This window comes from Typha angustifolia, chromosome 13 (assembly GCF_048772165.1).
Source record: "Typha angustifolia cultivar Huaian chromosome 13, ASM4877216v1, whole genome shotgun sequence".
Classification (NCBI taxonomy): domain Eukaryota; kingdom Viridiplantae; phylum Streptophyta; class Magnoliopsida; order Poales; family Typhaceae; genus Typha; species Typha angustifolia.
Window position 1 is genome coordinate 6,856,121 of NC_133251.1, and position 16,709 is coordinate 6,872,829.

A 16,709-nucleotide genomic window follows, 5' to 3' on the forward strand; every position below is an offset into this window, starting at 1 on the left:
AAGTAGTGTAGTGATCAATATTATCAATCACACACACCGATACTTAGGAACTCACCAATAATTCATGAATAGGTAAGAAGCACTAAAATAACTATAATTATGTTAATCAATAAATAAGTATTTGAATATGTATAATATGAATGTTATGAAATCATAAATCCACTATCACTTCAGTACTACACTATTCCTAAACTATGGATGATTCACTTGCCTAATAGCTTCTAAGTTAATCAACTCTAATTGTGTCATGTGATCGTCCTCGCATGGTGGTAAATCTACCTCGATAATAAAATTAGTAAATATAAGCACAAACCTACTTGAATTAATGAATTAAATAATCCATGACTAACCTTTATAGGTTTGGGGTATATCTAACTAAGAATTATTATATTTATTAATTAGGAAGAGTTAGTATTTAATTACGATGTTCCAATGGACTATTGAGGGTTATTAATACAATTATCATCATGATAACTATTTCCCTAGTTATTATCAATTGAAAATAAATTAAAATAGAACTTATTGATTACTAAAGCATGATTTAAAAAGATGAACAATTAGAACTAATTCCCCATTAGGAATAATTAGTAAAGGCACTCTTAAACTATAGTTTAATTTATTAGGGTTAAATATATTTTACCCTAATATACTTATGCCCAAAATCACTTTACCCTATTATACCTATAAAAGTTTTAAACTAGTTCTTATACTTATGACTAAAGCGAGATTGTTAATTTTTATGTTAAATTTAACTAAAAATCATGGCTATTTTGATAATTTTACTGTATTATATTAAAATCTGTATGCATTCTCTAACAAATATGATAGAGGCGTTTTGGTCATTTTGATGTAATTCAGTTAAAATATAGGCTAGGAGCCCAACCTATGTAGCCAGCCCACCACTTGGGCTGGGCTATTGCACCTGACCTAAGCTTGAGCTAAGCTGGGCCACACCTAGACCGTGTTACACCCTATCCCCTCTTTCCTCACCCTTAATACAAAGCATGTCGAGGAGAAGAAGGAGAGTGGTTGCTGACGAACATTGCTGTTGGCAGTCGAGGCTAACACACCCGCCCCCTCTTTCACTCGTATGGGGAAAAGGCACACAAGGTATTGATCGAAGATGAAGTATGAGCTCATCTTGGCAGGAAGAAGCTTGATGGTGACGAGGGGAGCGAATGAGCCACTTAGGAGTCTGATAGGGAAACTAAAAACTATGCTCTATGCTAGAGGGATAAGGAAGTTGAGGGGATGTGCATGATGCATGGGGGAAGGCCTCTCCACGACCGACGGTCATGAAGTTGGCCCACATAGTCACCCGGGCTATAAGAGCCCCAAAGCAAAGTATTGTCAACTTTCTCTTGTGGACGGGAAGCTTCCCCACCTACCAAGGGGAGCAGACGTCGACAATAATAGCTAAAAAATTGCTTAAAATACCATATGTAGTCTCCATATGGAGATGGGACGACCCTCAACGACATCAATATCAAGGGGGCGACAAAGAGAATCATGAAGGACCACAGCAGGGAGGCAAATGGCCGTCGACCAGCTAAATTTCGACTAGCTAAATTTTCGACGAAAACGAGAGGAAAGGAAAATACGAAGAAAACATTAAATACCTAATTAAACTTAAATCATTCATATCTGGTTGTAGACTTGTAGGGGATGTTTTGACACGTTGATTCATGGAGTCGGCGTCCTCTGATGACTCTCTAACGAGGCGGCCGGGCCTTTGCTTAATGGCGGTGGCAGATGGACAAAATGAGAAGAAAACATAAGAGGGGAAGGGGAATGAAAGGGGAGCAAGTGTCCGGCACGTGCGCACCCTTAGGGTTCAGCACGCACGTGTTTTTTTTGTTACGGGATGTTACACCCTCCCATCTCTCCCTCGCACCTTCTTCATCTCGCCTGAACCAACAGCAGCCGCTGCCGGCGGCCACCCCACCCGGCCTTTACTACTCCTAACCTTCTCACACTCTCTTATATCCTTTTGTCCTTCCATCTCTCCTCTCTCCTCTCTCCTCTCTCCTCTCTCTTTCTCTTTCTCTCCTCTCTCTTTCTCTTTCTCTCCTCTCACCCTCGGGTTGGAACGTTTATGGAGGCGATGGCGAAGGATCCGGATCTGGTACTCTTCAACACAATGTCGAAGAAGAAGGAGCCCTTCAAGCCGATCGTGGAGGGGAAGGTGCGCATGTACGTGTGCGGCGTCACGCCGTACAATCTCAGTCACATCGGCCACGCACGCGCCTACGTCGCCTTCGATGTCCTCTACAGGTTTAATTCATCTCCTGCCATCTTTGCTTCGTGATTTGTTCCCGTCATCATCGGATCTTCCGTTTTTTTTTGGTGGGAACTGAATTAGGTTGCCTTGATTTGATTATGATTGATTGCGGCAGATTTGATTTGTTAAATGAGTAGTTGGTTCTGGAGATAAAAAAGATTCGCTTTTTTCTTATCACAGTGGGGGTTTTGTAGAATTTTTGAAATTTTGGGACTACAGAAGCAGCAGGCTGAAAGATTTGTAGGAAGAAGCGAATATTTCTTTTTTCTGTATAGTTTATAGTGATGAGAAAATGCTTAAAGAATCGTCTGCTTCTTATTGGATTATGATGTTAAGAATCTTGAGATGGTAAGCTTGCCAGCTTCAAGCGAGCTATTTGAGCAAGGGTGTCATCGGTATCATGAATTCCCCTTCTATCTGGCTTATATCATCTGTCGAGCTTAATAGATTTAGTGAATTGTGTACATGTGTTTCATAGGTGAACTATATACGGTAGAGCTGTTAGGTGGTAGATAATTATCAAAACCAAGGATAGATTATTAATTAATAGTTTACTTGAGCTAAAGTTGGTAATTTGTGTACTTTTGGATCCTATTTTTGGCAAATCTTGGTCTGAGTTTAAGGAATCCCATTAGGGAATTGCATTGTATAACCCTTATAGGTCAGTCGGAAGCTCTTCCAAGATAGGAAGTTATTTAGGTGTTTAGAAGTGGAGAACCAATGCCAAGAGATCAAAGTTACATGATTTCCGTACAATGCCTAATGTTTTGTCTTTTTGTGGTGCACTATGTATAGAATCATCTAGCCTTGATATTCTTCTTCGTTTTTCCATCTTTCATTTCTTTGTTTTCTTTTTCTTGGGAAGGCAAAAGAAGGAACATGCTATATATATATTTATATATTTTCTAAAATCTAATATATTTAAGTTCTTGATCGGCCTATAAGCTGATTAGTTTCTAATTTTAAGTTTTGTAGTTTTGAGATATTGAGAGTGCATAGTGTGCCCTTTCTTTCTTGGATTCAATTATGCCACTTCAAAGCCAGGATGCAACTAAGCAATTTATGGTAACAATTCTTTATTTTGAGAAAGTCCCAAATGGCTTTTCATACATGTGATAAGAATTATTCCGGATAATTTTAGCGCCAGAATGGCTTTATGGCAACTTATTTTCCTTTTTTTCTGCTATTTAATCTTGACATTTTATTAATTTTTCTATTGTTTGACACTTTGTATACGAGAAAACATTTTGGACCTTGATTCTGGTCATACCCTGTGATGTATGTACCCATGGATATTATACAGTTCCTTGTGTCATAGTTTTTTAGTTGCACAAGTTGGAAGTGCCACTAGTTGATTTGTTTTTTTTTTCTTCCTAAAAAGATTCATCTGCAGTTTTGTGCACACAAATTGTAAGATGTTCCAGTATAATGACTTCATTTAGGACTGCTACCAAATCATTGATGAAGGAAGTCAAAAATATTTTATAGGCAGTTGTATTTAGATTTGTGATAGAAGATAGACATTTTATAAGATAATCTTCATGGCAGGTACTTAAAGCATTTGGCATATGAAGTCAAATATGTTCGCAACTTCACTGACATTGATGACAAGGTAGAGAGCAATACACAATGAATGTGGATTACAACATGAAGTACAATGTTTTGATCAAAGATATTTGCATATGAATCTAAATCTTATGATTTCTTCTGATACTGCCAAGGTTGTAATCCAGGTTATTTGGAGGAGGTATGCATCATTTGGTACAATGCATATTGAATATTTTAGTTTGTTAACATTGTAATTCATTGTCATGGTGCACGTCTGCTCTTGTTATGTTGTTATATTACTTGAAGAATCTTCAGTAATATTCTTTAATGCTTGATTAAAAGCTGTAGTTAACTAGTGCAACTATATGATGTAAGAAATGGACTTGTTTCTCTTTTCTTTTTCAGATACATAAAGTTCATGCTATCTCATCTTTTCTGCTATAATGAATTCCTTTATCATATACTTTTACCGCTCTATTCTTATTTAATTGGGTTCCTTCTGATTTTGTCGCATTCTTATGGTGTGTCATATTATGAGTATACTCTTATGCAATTGGAGTGAGACAACATATATTTATTGCACATTGTGGAGGTTCATCATTATCAAGGTTTAATTTTCACTCATTAGTCACATATTAGCTTGGACATTATACTTAGGGAGTTAGGGTGCTTGACTGCTTTCAATCTTGAAGGGAATATACACATTTACCTGTATTTTGTACTTATGGAATTTAGGAGAGATTTATGGTTATTTTACAGATTATCAAACGAGCAAATGAATCGGGAGAGGATCCATTGCATTTGAGCAGAAGATTTAGCCAATATTTCCTGGATGATATGGCAGAACTTCAGTGCTTGCCTCCTACTCATGAACCTCGTGTAACAGATCACATAGATCAGATAAAGGATTTGATAACCCAGGTAACTTCTAGCCACTGTTGGTCATTTTTTAAATTGTAAATTGCATGTTCGTTGCTGGAGATGTTAATGCGTTTGAAATTCTGACTGTTCATGATTTTGCTTATTTTTTTATATCATATTACGTTATGATGGTGGTTCTGATATCTTGGTAAAATATTTACATAATGAGGGGTTACTGATATGTTGATAAAGTGTTTGTATCTCTTGTTTTACCGGATCTTATATGTTTACATTGGTTTCTATTTTTCTCAACTTCACATGAGACTGTATATAATTGTATTTGAACTATTTAAGACCTGACATGAACAGTTAATCTTTTACAAGTGTGACACATGCCATGAGCTGTAGAGTAGTTGATCACTTGATCTGTTGGTTCCTTATGGCTCTTGCCATGAGTTTGGTCATGTAGCTTTTGCGAGAAGTCCTATACTGCCATAGTAGTTTGGATTGCTAATGGAACAATACTTATCTGATATAATGTGAAAATTTGAGGGAGATATATGAATCATAGTTTGACTAGGTTTAGAGATATGAAAAGTACAAATTTAAATCGAACTCAAAAATAAAAACTAAAACCAATATGGTCTAGGGAAACCAAATTTTACTAGGTTTAGAAAAATGATTAATTAGTAAAAAATTATAAATAATTAAGAATTGACCTCTAAAAACTAGAACGAAGTAGGAGATAGAAACCAGAATACTACTCAAATTAAAAAAGCTAAACTCAAATACATCCTCCTCATGCCCTTCGTGCCTAAAAGGTTAGTTCAAGGGCTTTGATAGGGAAATGCACGTTGTCTGATTTAAGGACACGAAGGATGGTCCCAGCAGTTGGGTCTCCCCATCTCTCCTCAACTTCCCCTGGTCTTCGGCCCGAGCTGTATGAGGTAGAAATGCAGAAGGTTCATCCCGTCATCATACTGATGCACGATTGAGATCCAATTAGTTTCCATTTTATCAGGATGAGAACCCGACGACCAATAAGCCAAGGTCCGCCTTCGAGCACTTTGGAGCCATTTTCCCCCTGGAAAGTGAAGAATCGAGTAAAAGTAAGGAACAAAAAAAGTTGAGAATAGATCAGAAAAGTAAAAAGCATGACAAAGACCACGGCATGATTTTTTTTTGTAACTTGGAAAACCTCTCTCGCCTAGAGAAGAAATACCACATATCCCATCATCTAGAATCAATCTATTTCAATAAAAATTGTAAATATAAGTTTCACTTATAATCGCTCTATCATACTCGAGACGACCATCGATTGAAGTTCTTTTCTTACTCAACCTCCTTGATGAATTACTTTGTGATCATAGATAGCATCTTTGTTGATTGTCCTTGTGTCAATATGGATTACACTCACTCTCGCTCTTTAACCCTTCACGTCGATGTCAATGATAGACAGCTAATTCATGAATTTGTGATACATGTATCGATGATCAGCTTGTTTGGTTGATGAATGAATCAATGATTCCCAATGTTTTACAAGGCAGTTACCCCATTGCATCGCGCCCTAGACGGTATGTAGTCACCAAGGCGGTCTAGCCTTTTTATTATATGAAAAATTAAAAATAATTATATATGATATATAATATATACTAGGAGTTTATTTACCCCCCCTGTGGTGAGACCTAAATTCACTTTACCCTCGGTCTAGCCTTTTTATTATATAACAAATTAAAAATAATTATATATGATATATAATATATTAGGGGAAATTATATTTTACTTTCATGTGGTTAGACCTAAATTCACTTTATCCCTTTATAGTTTCATTTATATCATTTCATCCCATTGTGGTCTAGATTAAAGTGCAACCATTACGTTTTTCATAAAATTTTACCAAATCTTAGGTTAAATTTGAAGACATATAAGATAAAAAGTTGTAGAGAAAAATTATATTTTTAAATATAATTTGTCTAATTTTTTATGTATGAATATATATTACAAGTTATAAAATATTTGACAAGAATATTAAAGTGAAAGATTGATTTTAGCGCTCACACGAAGGCTTAAAGTTTGCTGTACAAAAGTTCTTCTTTGGCGTTTTAAACGGTCAAACACGACCATTGGTTGATTTGATTTAAATTTTGGTTTATCTCTATTTACTTTATCTCTAAAAGAATCTGTAGAGATCTTCAAAGAAGTATTATCTTATCTTTAAGAGATACTTATCTTATTTTTAAAAGAGATTTATTTTATCTCTAAGAGGTATATAAACGGTTTAATCTAACCCTAGTTGGGGCAATGAAGCATTAATTTGAAAATCATCTTTTACAAAGTCGTCTACAATTATTTTGATAGGATCTACGGTACCAAAAGATATGCTATAATACTAATGATAAGGCTATAAAATGATTTCTTCAAGATCTGAATTTATTGTAGGAAGCAGTCCGCGCAACCGAGGGAAAATATTCACCAAATTTTCTTTCATAGTCAGAAAATTACGAAACCAAGTGGATCGATCCGTAACTCCCTGATCTACGTTTTCCGTATTTACTCCCTTCGCAGATTCGAACTGCAACTAGGACGAAAACACGATATATTGCGGATGATGGTGGTGGTGATGGGTGGAGTGGATGTTTGGGTTATGGATGATAATGGAGACGAGGGTGGATGGGTGATGTTGTTTAAGTGATTAAGACGAAGGGAAAGAAGTGGTCGAGATCTTAAGGAAGAGGGAGGACTCGACGGACGAGGGAGATTAGAAGTTACGAGAGACTTTGCCAACGGTAGAGGTGGTAGGTTGGTGAAGAGGGAGGAGGGAGATTAAGGTAGAGAGAATAGAGAGAAGATAGGATGCAAGAAATTAATAATCCAATAGCATAATGATTTTGGTTGCCATCCACACCTTTATAGAGGCTAACCAACAAGCCAAAATATAATTATTAACCCTAATTCTAGAAGATTCCTACCGATCGCATTCGAACGCTCCTGATTGCGTTCGAACGCACAAAAGGCGTTCTCTGTATGCGCGAACGCGATGCAGGCATTCGCAAGGGCGTTCAAACGCGCCCGACTGCGTTCGAACGCATATTTTGCGTTCTCTGTTTTTGCGAACCTAATGCAGGTGTTCGTAAAGGCGTTCGAACGCGACCACTTCCGCGTTCGAATGCAGCCTACAGGAATTTTATTTTAATAAAAATAAACAACTAATGCAATAAGAAAAGACCCTAACTAAATGTATCATATTTAAGATTATCTTTTGGATGCTACTAGAGATCACTTCTCATCTCAACGCGTCTACATCAGATTTAGAAGAACTACATCTAGAGGGTCATTGAGACAGAAGGATCAACCTCAATGTTCACTTTAAAAACCTATCACGAGAAGTAGTGTCGTGGGTTTTAGCGAGCAAGGTTAGTACATATTGAGTCGTGAAAATTGGCAAGTGACATATAAGTTTCTGGTTAACTACTACAGATTTGGTGATTAATTTCACTCCAAGTTTTGATCCATGATTTTTTACTCGATTTGATATTTTTCCACATAAAAAGTTGTGTCTGCGATTACCTTTTCCACATTTTATTATTTATAGTATGTGATAGATCTCATATCCTAGAATGTTTTTTTTTCAATGTTCTTAATATCCAGCCAACTGAATACTTTGACTTTCAAAGTAGGCTTTGAAAGTTAATTAATACCAGCTAAGCCAGCCGACTATTTTTTTTAAGAAAGTTAATGCAAAAGAAAAAAGTGATGCACTTTTTAACACTTAAAACATCATATTTTAAAAATCTTTATTGCTTTGAGAGTTTTTTAGTTATTGACTTGGAGTTATAATTATATTGAGTTCTTTTTATATTGTGGATTTTGATAACCTACATGTCTAGGCTGTGTATCCTAACTTCTATTAGGGTATATGATCGATTATGATTCTAATTTTGGGTCGTGATAGTCACTTATCTCTACATTCTATTGAACTTTTAATCCCTCTTTCCTTGGATATTTTTTTAGACATCAAATTTATATAGTGGGCATCACAACTGATATATAAATTCATAATGCTTCTTCCTTTATAATTTGTCTAAGTGCTAATTAAAATTGAATGACCAATTTTTTTTTCAATGTAGCTTTATAATTATCTAAATTATTATTTGTTTTAGCTGCTTGTTTCTTCAAAAATAGCTCATGCAACTTATGCATAGATGTTGGCTTGTACTCCCGACGGTAGCGACTAACTGCTTTCATCAATATGTAAAATGATTTGTCAATAATGACCAAAATGGATGCCACACTTGTAAATCTCCCCCTTATAGCGTTCCTATTATTTTCTCAATTTAATAGATTGGTAAAACAAAGGAAAAGAAAACAAAATTTTCAGGACTTGATTACTAGCATGTTACCAAAGCATAAGTTTTTATATATTAAAGGCAAATAAAAAGTAATGCTTATCTATCTTCCTATCCATCAGGACTTGACTACTAGCATGTTATTAAAGCATGGTTCCCAAAATCGACCAATCTAGATTGGGGGATCAATTATAGTTGATCTAGATTCCCAAGTTGTGATTGGTTTCGGTTTAGGATTGACCATATGGTCAAATACATGTTGAGTTTCAGCCAAAACTAGTCTATTTGGTCGGGTCGATGCCTGATTAGCCGATCCCGCCCGATACGGGTATGACAATATGGATTTGGGTCGGTTTGATAAGATGTGTACATTTTTCTAGCAGTCACTCTTGATCTTGATGCTGAGTTTCAGAAGCTTGTGTCAAACCATGAGAAGAGCTAATAATTACTGTGGCATATAAAAGTGTAAGTATTTTGTTTATCACTTGTTTCGCATACCTGGAATGCTATCAAACCACCAAGTCCTGGTTGTAATTTCTCATCTACTTGTGTTTAAAATAATGACGTATATTGGACAGTTCATTGATAATTATAAGAACATTGAAGACTTCAGTCATTATGAATCAAGAGCAAACTAACAAAGGCAGTGAGTGAGAGTGAGATATGAGAGTGTGAGTGTGTGGGAGCATGGGTGGCAGTGGCCACCAGTGGGATGGCTGTCGGCGCGAGTGGGAAGAGAGTGAGAATGAGAAGATATCGCCGGTAGTGTGGGAAAAGATTGGGTCATTGCTATCGCCTTGCATTGTTCTCGCTACTTCTGGCTGTGGAAGCTCGAGGAAGGGAGAATGGAGATGAATCAATCTAAGGCTGGTTCAAGTGGATATTTGGGGTGTTTTTTTTATAGGTGAGTTAGTCCTGAAACTCAATATGCAACCCGACCCACTAGTGATGATTTGACCTGTTTCAATGTTTTGGCGGGCTGAACTGCCAGCCCTTTAAAGTAGGTTGCTTCAGCCGCCAAGTGCTTTTTGGTGCTTAGGTCACTCACTAAGGCGGTGACCTTCCCGACTACTTTTCTCAGTCACATTCTTAATTAGCTAGGCAGCATATCATGGCAATTTTAGATTATTAATCAATTTTTTAACATGTATACTTATGTTTAGGCATTTAGGAATACAAAATATTTAATAATAATAATAATAATAATTATAGGAGGTGACATTATGCATTGATGGGGTATCGGGCAGTTCGTCCTGCTCGATACATTTATAACCAACCAAGAGATTGAGGGTTGATTCCACTTGATCCCTAGTGGTGTGATTCAACATATAGTAACCAAACAAGTCCAAGTACACTAGGATTCTATAATTCACTTCGTCCTTTTTAGATGCATAATTCTTAAATAATTGCGCCTAAAATGAGATCCTTTTATTGTCTGCCCAAGTCCTAACTTCTTTTTCAGTAGAACATGAAACTTTTCAACTTATTGCTCCAGGTATTGCAATTTTGCATACATGTATTACCTAATTTCTACATGGTTTTGTAAATGTCTCTTTCCATGATATTCTTTCCAGAAATCATTTTGATCACAAATTCTTTCTTTTCAAATTCAATTATTTGTTTCTGACACAGTTCACATTCCCTGACAGATAATGGATAATGGTCATGCATATACTATTGATGGAGATGTTTATTTTTCTGTTGATAGTTTTCCTAATTATTGCTGCCTATCTGGACGGAAGCTAGATGATAACCTTGCTGGAGGTGGTGGTCGGGTTTCTGTCGATTTAAGAAAGCAAAACCCTGCAGACTTTGCATTATGGAAGGTGCTTGAAATGTGGCTAGCTTTTATCTTGAATCTGTCATAACTAGAGCTGTGCTTACACATCCTTTGCTCTAATTATTATTTTTGGCAGTCTGCTAAGCCTGGTGAACCAAGTTGGGACAGTCCTTGGGGCCCTGGAAGACCAGGGTGGCATATTGAGTGCAGTGCCATGAGTGCTCACTATTTAGGTCATTCATTTGATATTCATGGTGGAGGGAAGGATTTGATTTTCCCTCATCATGAAAATGAACTTGCACAGAGTCGAGCTGCCTATTCAGATTGCAATGTGAACTATTGGATGCACAATGGCTTTGTCAACAAGGACAATCAGAAAATGTCCAAATCAGATGACAACTTTTTCACAATCAGAGATGTATGGGGTGAATAATGTTTTAATGTTATTCATTTTTTCTTTTTCAAATACTATCCATTCAAAAGGTGATTTTTTCTATGTTACGAACTAACTTATGTCAATGCGTGCAGATTATTGAGAAGTATCATCCATTGGCTTTAAGATTTTTCTTAATGCGCACACACTATAGGGCAGATGTCAATTACTCTGACAGACAGCTTGAAACTGCATCTGATCGTGTCTTCTACATATACCAGGTCTGCAACTTGCCTAGAGGAGGAGGATAAATTGTTTAGATCAGGTGTAAACATATGTTAACGGCTATAAATGATTAAAATCTCCGTCATCACTTGCTCACCAAATATATTAATATGATCCTGCCTATGTATTGGAAAAGTTTTGTGTGCTTCGAAAGAACCACCTTCGTGGGGGTTAATTACTTTGTTAGTTTGTTTCTATCTGCTGCAGACTGTGCATGACTGCGAAGCAGCTCTATCTCCATTTCATGGAGAGGAGATCAAAGCTCAAGTCCCAAATGAAATCCAAGAGTTGATCAAGAAGTTCCACTCCAATTTTGTAACCTCTATGTCTGATGATCTGCATACTACTGCTGTCCTGGATGATCTTATGGAACCACTGAAAGCGATAAATAGCAATTTGAAGAAGTTTAAGGTATGGATTTTGGTATTTCTTACCTTCTAAGAGAACGCATATTACATAGCTCAGATGCTCGCAATGAATTGGACACTCCATGTGGAAACTAAAATTAGCTATTATTCTATTTGAACTTGGGAAAAGGCCTAACTACAATCTGATTAATTATGTTCCCAAGGGTAAGAAGCAGCAGCAGTCACTTATTCAAACTCTATTTGCTTTGGAGAAGGAAGTCAAGGATGTACTCGGTATTCTTGGTCTAATGCCTTCTTCATCTTGTGCTGTGGTAATGATCCTAGTTTAATGTGCTCTGCTTTTATGAAAGTTCTATGCAGTCTTAGGAGTTTTCTACCTTTTCAAATTTAATAGGTTCTGCAGCAGCTGAAAGATAAGGCATTAATAAGAGCAGGCTTAACAGAGGAACGACTTCTACAAACGATCGAGGAGAGAACTGCAGCAAGAAGGAATAAGCAGTACACAGAGTCAGACAGGATCAGGAAAGAGCTAACTGCTCTTGGCATTGCTCTAATGGATGAACATGGCAGGACGGTATGGAGACCATGTGATCCTGAAGGTTTGGATAATTAATTGAAGACTTTCCTGAGAAGCTGGAAGATTTGTCAGCTTACCATCAAATCCTTCAAAAGTGAAGTGAAGAGGCCTCACTCATGCCTTGCTTATTGATCGACCATTTACTTGAATTTTATCTTTTTTACTAACTTCATATGTGTAAGAGCAGTACAGGTGATATTTGCCGTTTACTCAGACTGTTTTATAAGAAAATGAATGCTATTAATTGTATTGTAACGACGTCAAGTTTTGTTTAATTAAGGTTTGCTATATTGTAGCCTCCTTACATTTATGGACTAATGAAACCTCTAGGACTTGCACTGCATGCCAAAAGCACAGTTTTGTGTGAGATATTTCAAAAGTTTGAGGTGGGATCTATTTGGGTAAATAAAATTTAAAGAGAGTTTGGTCCAAAATTCCTTAATTGCTAGGGAAATCTACACCTTTCCAAAGTCTGGGCTCTGGTTGGTAAATTTTTTCTTGGGGAGCTGCTCTCCAGTCCCCCCCACATTCATTTCATAATAAAATCTGGACTTGAAAGAAAATGAGTCAATCTGGCATCTTAACAATATGACACTCAGTAACTTAACAATCAACAAAACTACGAATTAAAATTGGGAAGTTATATATGAATCTCCCAACATATGAAACTTGCCATAAAACTAAAATAAATTTTAGTAAAAAGGTGTAAGAAAATCGGAATGCATCGTAACTCCCCAAATATTTACAAGAATAGATTTAAAATAAAAATAAAAATAAATATCATCAACTATCTTCCGAGTACATAAAAATGAATATGTGATGACTTCCTTCTCTTATAAACAATAAGTCCTTGTATAGATGGCTCTTGCGTGTAGAGACCTCCATTTCAAGAGCCTTAACCTCTCGGGGGGCCTTTAACAATCTGTACCTCTAATCCCTTATGTATTGGACTATAAGACTCCCCTTATCCTCTTCCTCTACGTCCTCATCCCTGTCCCAATCTGCCACATTCTCTCATTCGTCTAGATGGATCATGCGTTAGTTAGGATACGGGGACCTCAATCTCGGGAGGTGCAATGTCCTTGTGAGCTAGAGATGCAGCGTTCTCGCGAGTTAGAGGTGCAACATCCTTATGAGTCGGAGGTGTAGCATCTTTGTGAATTACACGTGCAGCAATACCTCATGACTTATCAATCATATTTAATGCTAAGGTGCAAGAGGAAGAATATGCATCTTTTGTCAAAATGATGAAGAGTTTGGGTTTAGCTCGGCCAAGGGTTTATTTACAAGTGGAAATGCTTTTTGGGAAAGCAATTCTTAAGTCACTTTCTCGTTAAGTGATTATTTAGTCGCTTTCCCGTTAAGTAATTTAATATTCGCTTTTCGGGAGAGTGATTTATTTAGGCTATGGGCTAGCAATAAGTTGATGAATCGATTTCTAAAGTGATTCATTGATCGTTTTTCACTTTCCCTTTCCAATAAAGTGATTCATCATTAATCGCTTTTCTGTTGAACAATTCATTAATCGCTTTTTGGTAAAACAATTCATCAATCGCTTCTAGTAAAGCATCATTAATCGCTTTCCCTAATAACTTAGAGATGGGAGTTACTAATTAACTGAAATACTTTAAAACAGTGTTATTGTTTGAGAAATATATATTATAATAGCAGTACTTTGGTCAAAAACTCCATTTTCAACCACCATAGTTGGCAGACAGTTAACACTATAATTTTTCATTCTCAAGGTAGAGTTGTTGATAGAAATAGATCTATTTTTTTAATTTATTTAGTAAAGTAGATAACGCTCAAACTTAAATATCAAAATATATTTATTTTACTGTAGCCCTAAGTAAAATATTTAACTGTTAGGTACTTTACAAATCTAAAAATAAAATGCTTACAAGATCAACTTATTTTTTAAGTAAAATACTAATCTTATTAGCATTTTTATTAAAACACTTTAGATAATGCTTCATATCCTTTAGGTCTTTAGTTAGAAAAATACTTAACAGTTAATAATTATACTTTTAGATAAGTAAAACGCTTAATAGTTAGCCATTTCAGTTAGGGCTATAATAATATAGACTCTGTTGGTATTTAAATTTAGGTTATTATCTATTTGGTAAATAAATTTTACAATAAAGCTAGTTTGGTTAAAAACTCTCTCAAAGCGATCCCAACACATCATTACTTGCCGTGTTGATCCCACCTTCCCTCAAAGACATAGACTTTAACAAAGTAGCTTTTGTGAGTACACTTTGTTGGCATTGGGAGAAAGAGTAGCCTAGCTAGTCATTATGATAGTGCTTTTCACCCCTCGACTCCCATGCCCTTATTGAAAGCACTACTGCTTCAGATGGTCTCTTTTGGGAAAAATAGCTCTTTTCGGTTTACGGCAGAGAACTCGTAGTTTAAAGTTACTTATATTCCACCCTTTGTAGGGACTCTTGGACCAAATAGTGAATTTCTCTAAGAATAAACATATCTTCTTATTAATTATAATAGCGAATTTCTTATTGGTGTTATGGAAGAACAATCTAACCTTTGGTTGAAACCGGCCTAATAACTTCAGCCTCTAACGATACCACATTTCTATGAATTTCATAGAAGGTCTTCCACTGGTACGTGGCTATTTTGTTATTTTAGTGGTGGTTGACAGATTGAGCAAGTATGTGTACTTTTCTGTATTATCGCATCTATTCTTAGCCAAGTTTGTGGTTGAAATTTTTGTGAGAGATATTGCTAGGTTGAATGGCATGCCATGTACGATTTTCTTCTATCGTGGTCATGTTTTTGTGAGCGACTTTTGGGTGGAGTTTTTCAGATTATAGGAGACTCAATTGAACTTCAGTTCAACCTACCATCCACAGATGGACGACCAAACTACGATGGTTAATTGAGGCATTGAGTAGTATTTGTGGTGCTTTGTGGGAGAGATGCCAAGACGATGGTTAGAGTTCTTATCATGAGCGGAGTGGTCTTATAACATTGCCCACCACAGTAGTATTGGCATGACTTTATTCGAGGTGGTGTATGGGCGCACCACCCCGTCATTACGCGCTTATAACCCTGTGGCATTTGCGGATCGAACGAAGGTGAACTTGTCATTGATGGATAGAGATGCCACATTGAGGAGGTTGCTTGCCCATCTTAAACTTGCTCAAAACTACATGAAGCAAGTTTATGATCGCAGCCATTGGGAGTAGGAGTTTGACACTAGCAGTTGGGTGTTCGTGAGGGTGCAACCGTACCAACGGGTGACCTTGCGTCCGATGCGAAATCAGAAGTTAGCACATCGCTACTTCGGTCCATTTTGGGTGTTAGAGCATATCAGTCCGGTTGCGTATCGCTTGGAGCTGCTTGAGGGGTCGAGAGTACATCCAGTCTTCCATATTTTGTTGCTAAGGGAGCGGATTGAAGATCATCAGGTTGTTGGATCAGTTCTACCGGAGCCTTTGGAGGAGATAGAGATTGTGGAGCCAGTTCGTGTACTTGCGAGATGCCGACGATGTCATGGTACTAGATTGGAGATGGAGGCCCTAGTTTAGTGGCTTTGCAAACCATGCGACGAGGCGACATGGGAGCTGGAGACGGACATCTTGGAGTGTTTCCTCAGCTTTACACCTCGAGGATAAGATGGGGGAAGTATGGTGGGCTGATACACCTTGTTAGAGTCTTTTTTATTGCATTAGTTGTTTATTTTTTTTAAATTTATGTAGGTCACGTTCGAACGCGGAAGGGGGCACATTCAAACAACTTTGCGAATGCTTGCATTAATTCGCAAAAATAGAGAACGCAAAATGTGCATTCGAACGCAGTCGGGCGCATTCGAATGCACGCGTGCAAATGCCTACATCAGTTAGCATCCATAGAGAACGTATTTTGTGTGTTCGAACGTGGTCGACCCTGTTCGAATGCGATCGGTGATAGTTCACTAGTATTAGGGTTAATAATTATTATTTTGGCTTCTTGGCTAGCTTCTTAAAAGATGCGGATGCCAGCCAAAATTATTATGATGAATGAATATTAGTTTCTATCTTCTTCTATCTTCTTTTTAGTTTCTCTACCCTAATATCTCTCCTCTCTCTTTACCAACTAGCCACCTTTACCGTTGGCAAGGTCTCATATATTTTCTAATCTCCCTCGGCTGTTGAGTCCTCCCTCCTCCTTGAAATCTTAGCTACTTCTCCCCTTTCTTTCTTATCCCTGAAACTATATCAACCATCTACCCTCATCTCCATTATCATCCATAACCCTATCATCCTCTCCACCCGTCACCAACACCATCAC

At 37.0% G+C, this 16,709-nt stretch overlaps 1 protein-coding gene across 2 annotated transcripts; it reads left to right on the top strand.

Annotated features, from left to right (window-relative positions):
- Nucleotides 1-1,840: 1,840 nt before the first annotated feature.
- LOC140774414 (cysteine--tRNA ligase CPS1, chloroplastic/mitochondrial-like) lies at nucleotides 1,841-12,720 on the top strand. Of its 2 annotated transcripts, XM_073117409.1 has the most exons (10): nucleotides 1,842-2,001; nucleotides 2,044-2,274; nucleotides 3,830-3,893; nucleotides 4,589-4,750; nucleotides 10,686-10,862; nucleotides 10,953-11,234; nucleotides 11,345-11,470; nucleotides 11,682-11,885; nucleotides 12,046-12,153; nucleotides 12,237-12,720. In XM_073117409.1, exons 2-10 carry the CDS (start codon nucleotides 2,096-2,098, stop codon nucleotides 12,453-12,455), a joined length of 1,521 nt encoding a protein of 506 aa, XP_072973510.1. In that variant the 5' UTR covers nucleotides 1,842-2,001; nucleotides 2,044-2,095; the 3' UTR covers nucleotides 12,456-12,720. The 2 variants fall into 2 exon arrangements, with proteins under 2 accessions (XP_072973509.1, XP_072973510.1); XM_073117408.1 differs by having other exon boundaries at nucleotides 1,841-2,274.
- The last annotated feature ends 3,989 nt before the right edge of the window (nucleotides 12,721-16,709 follow it).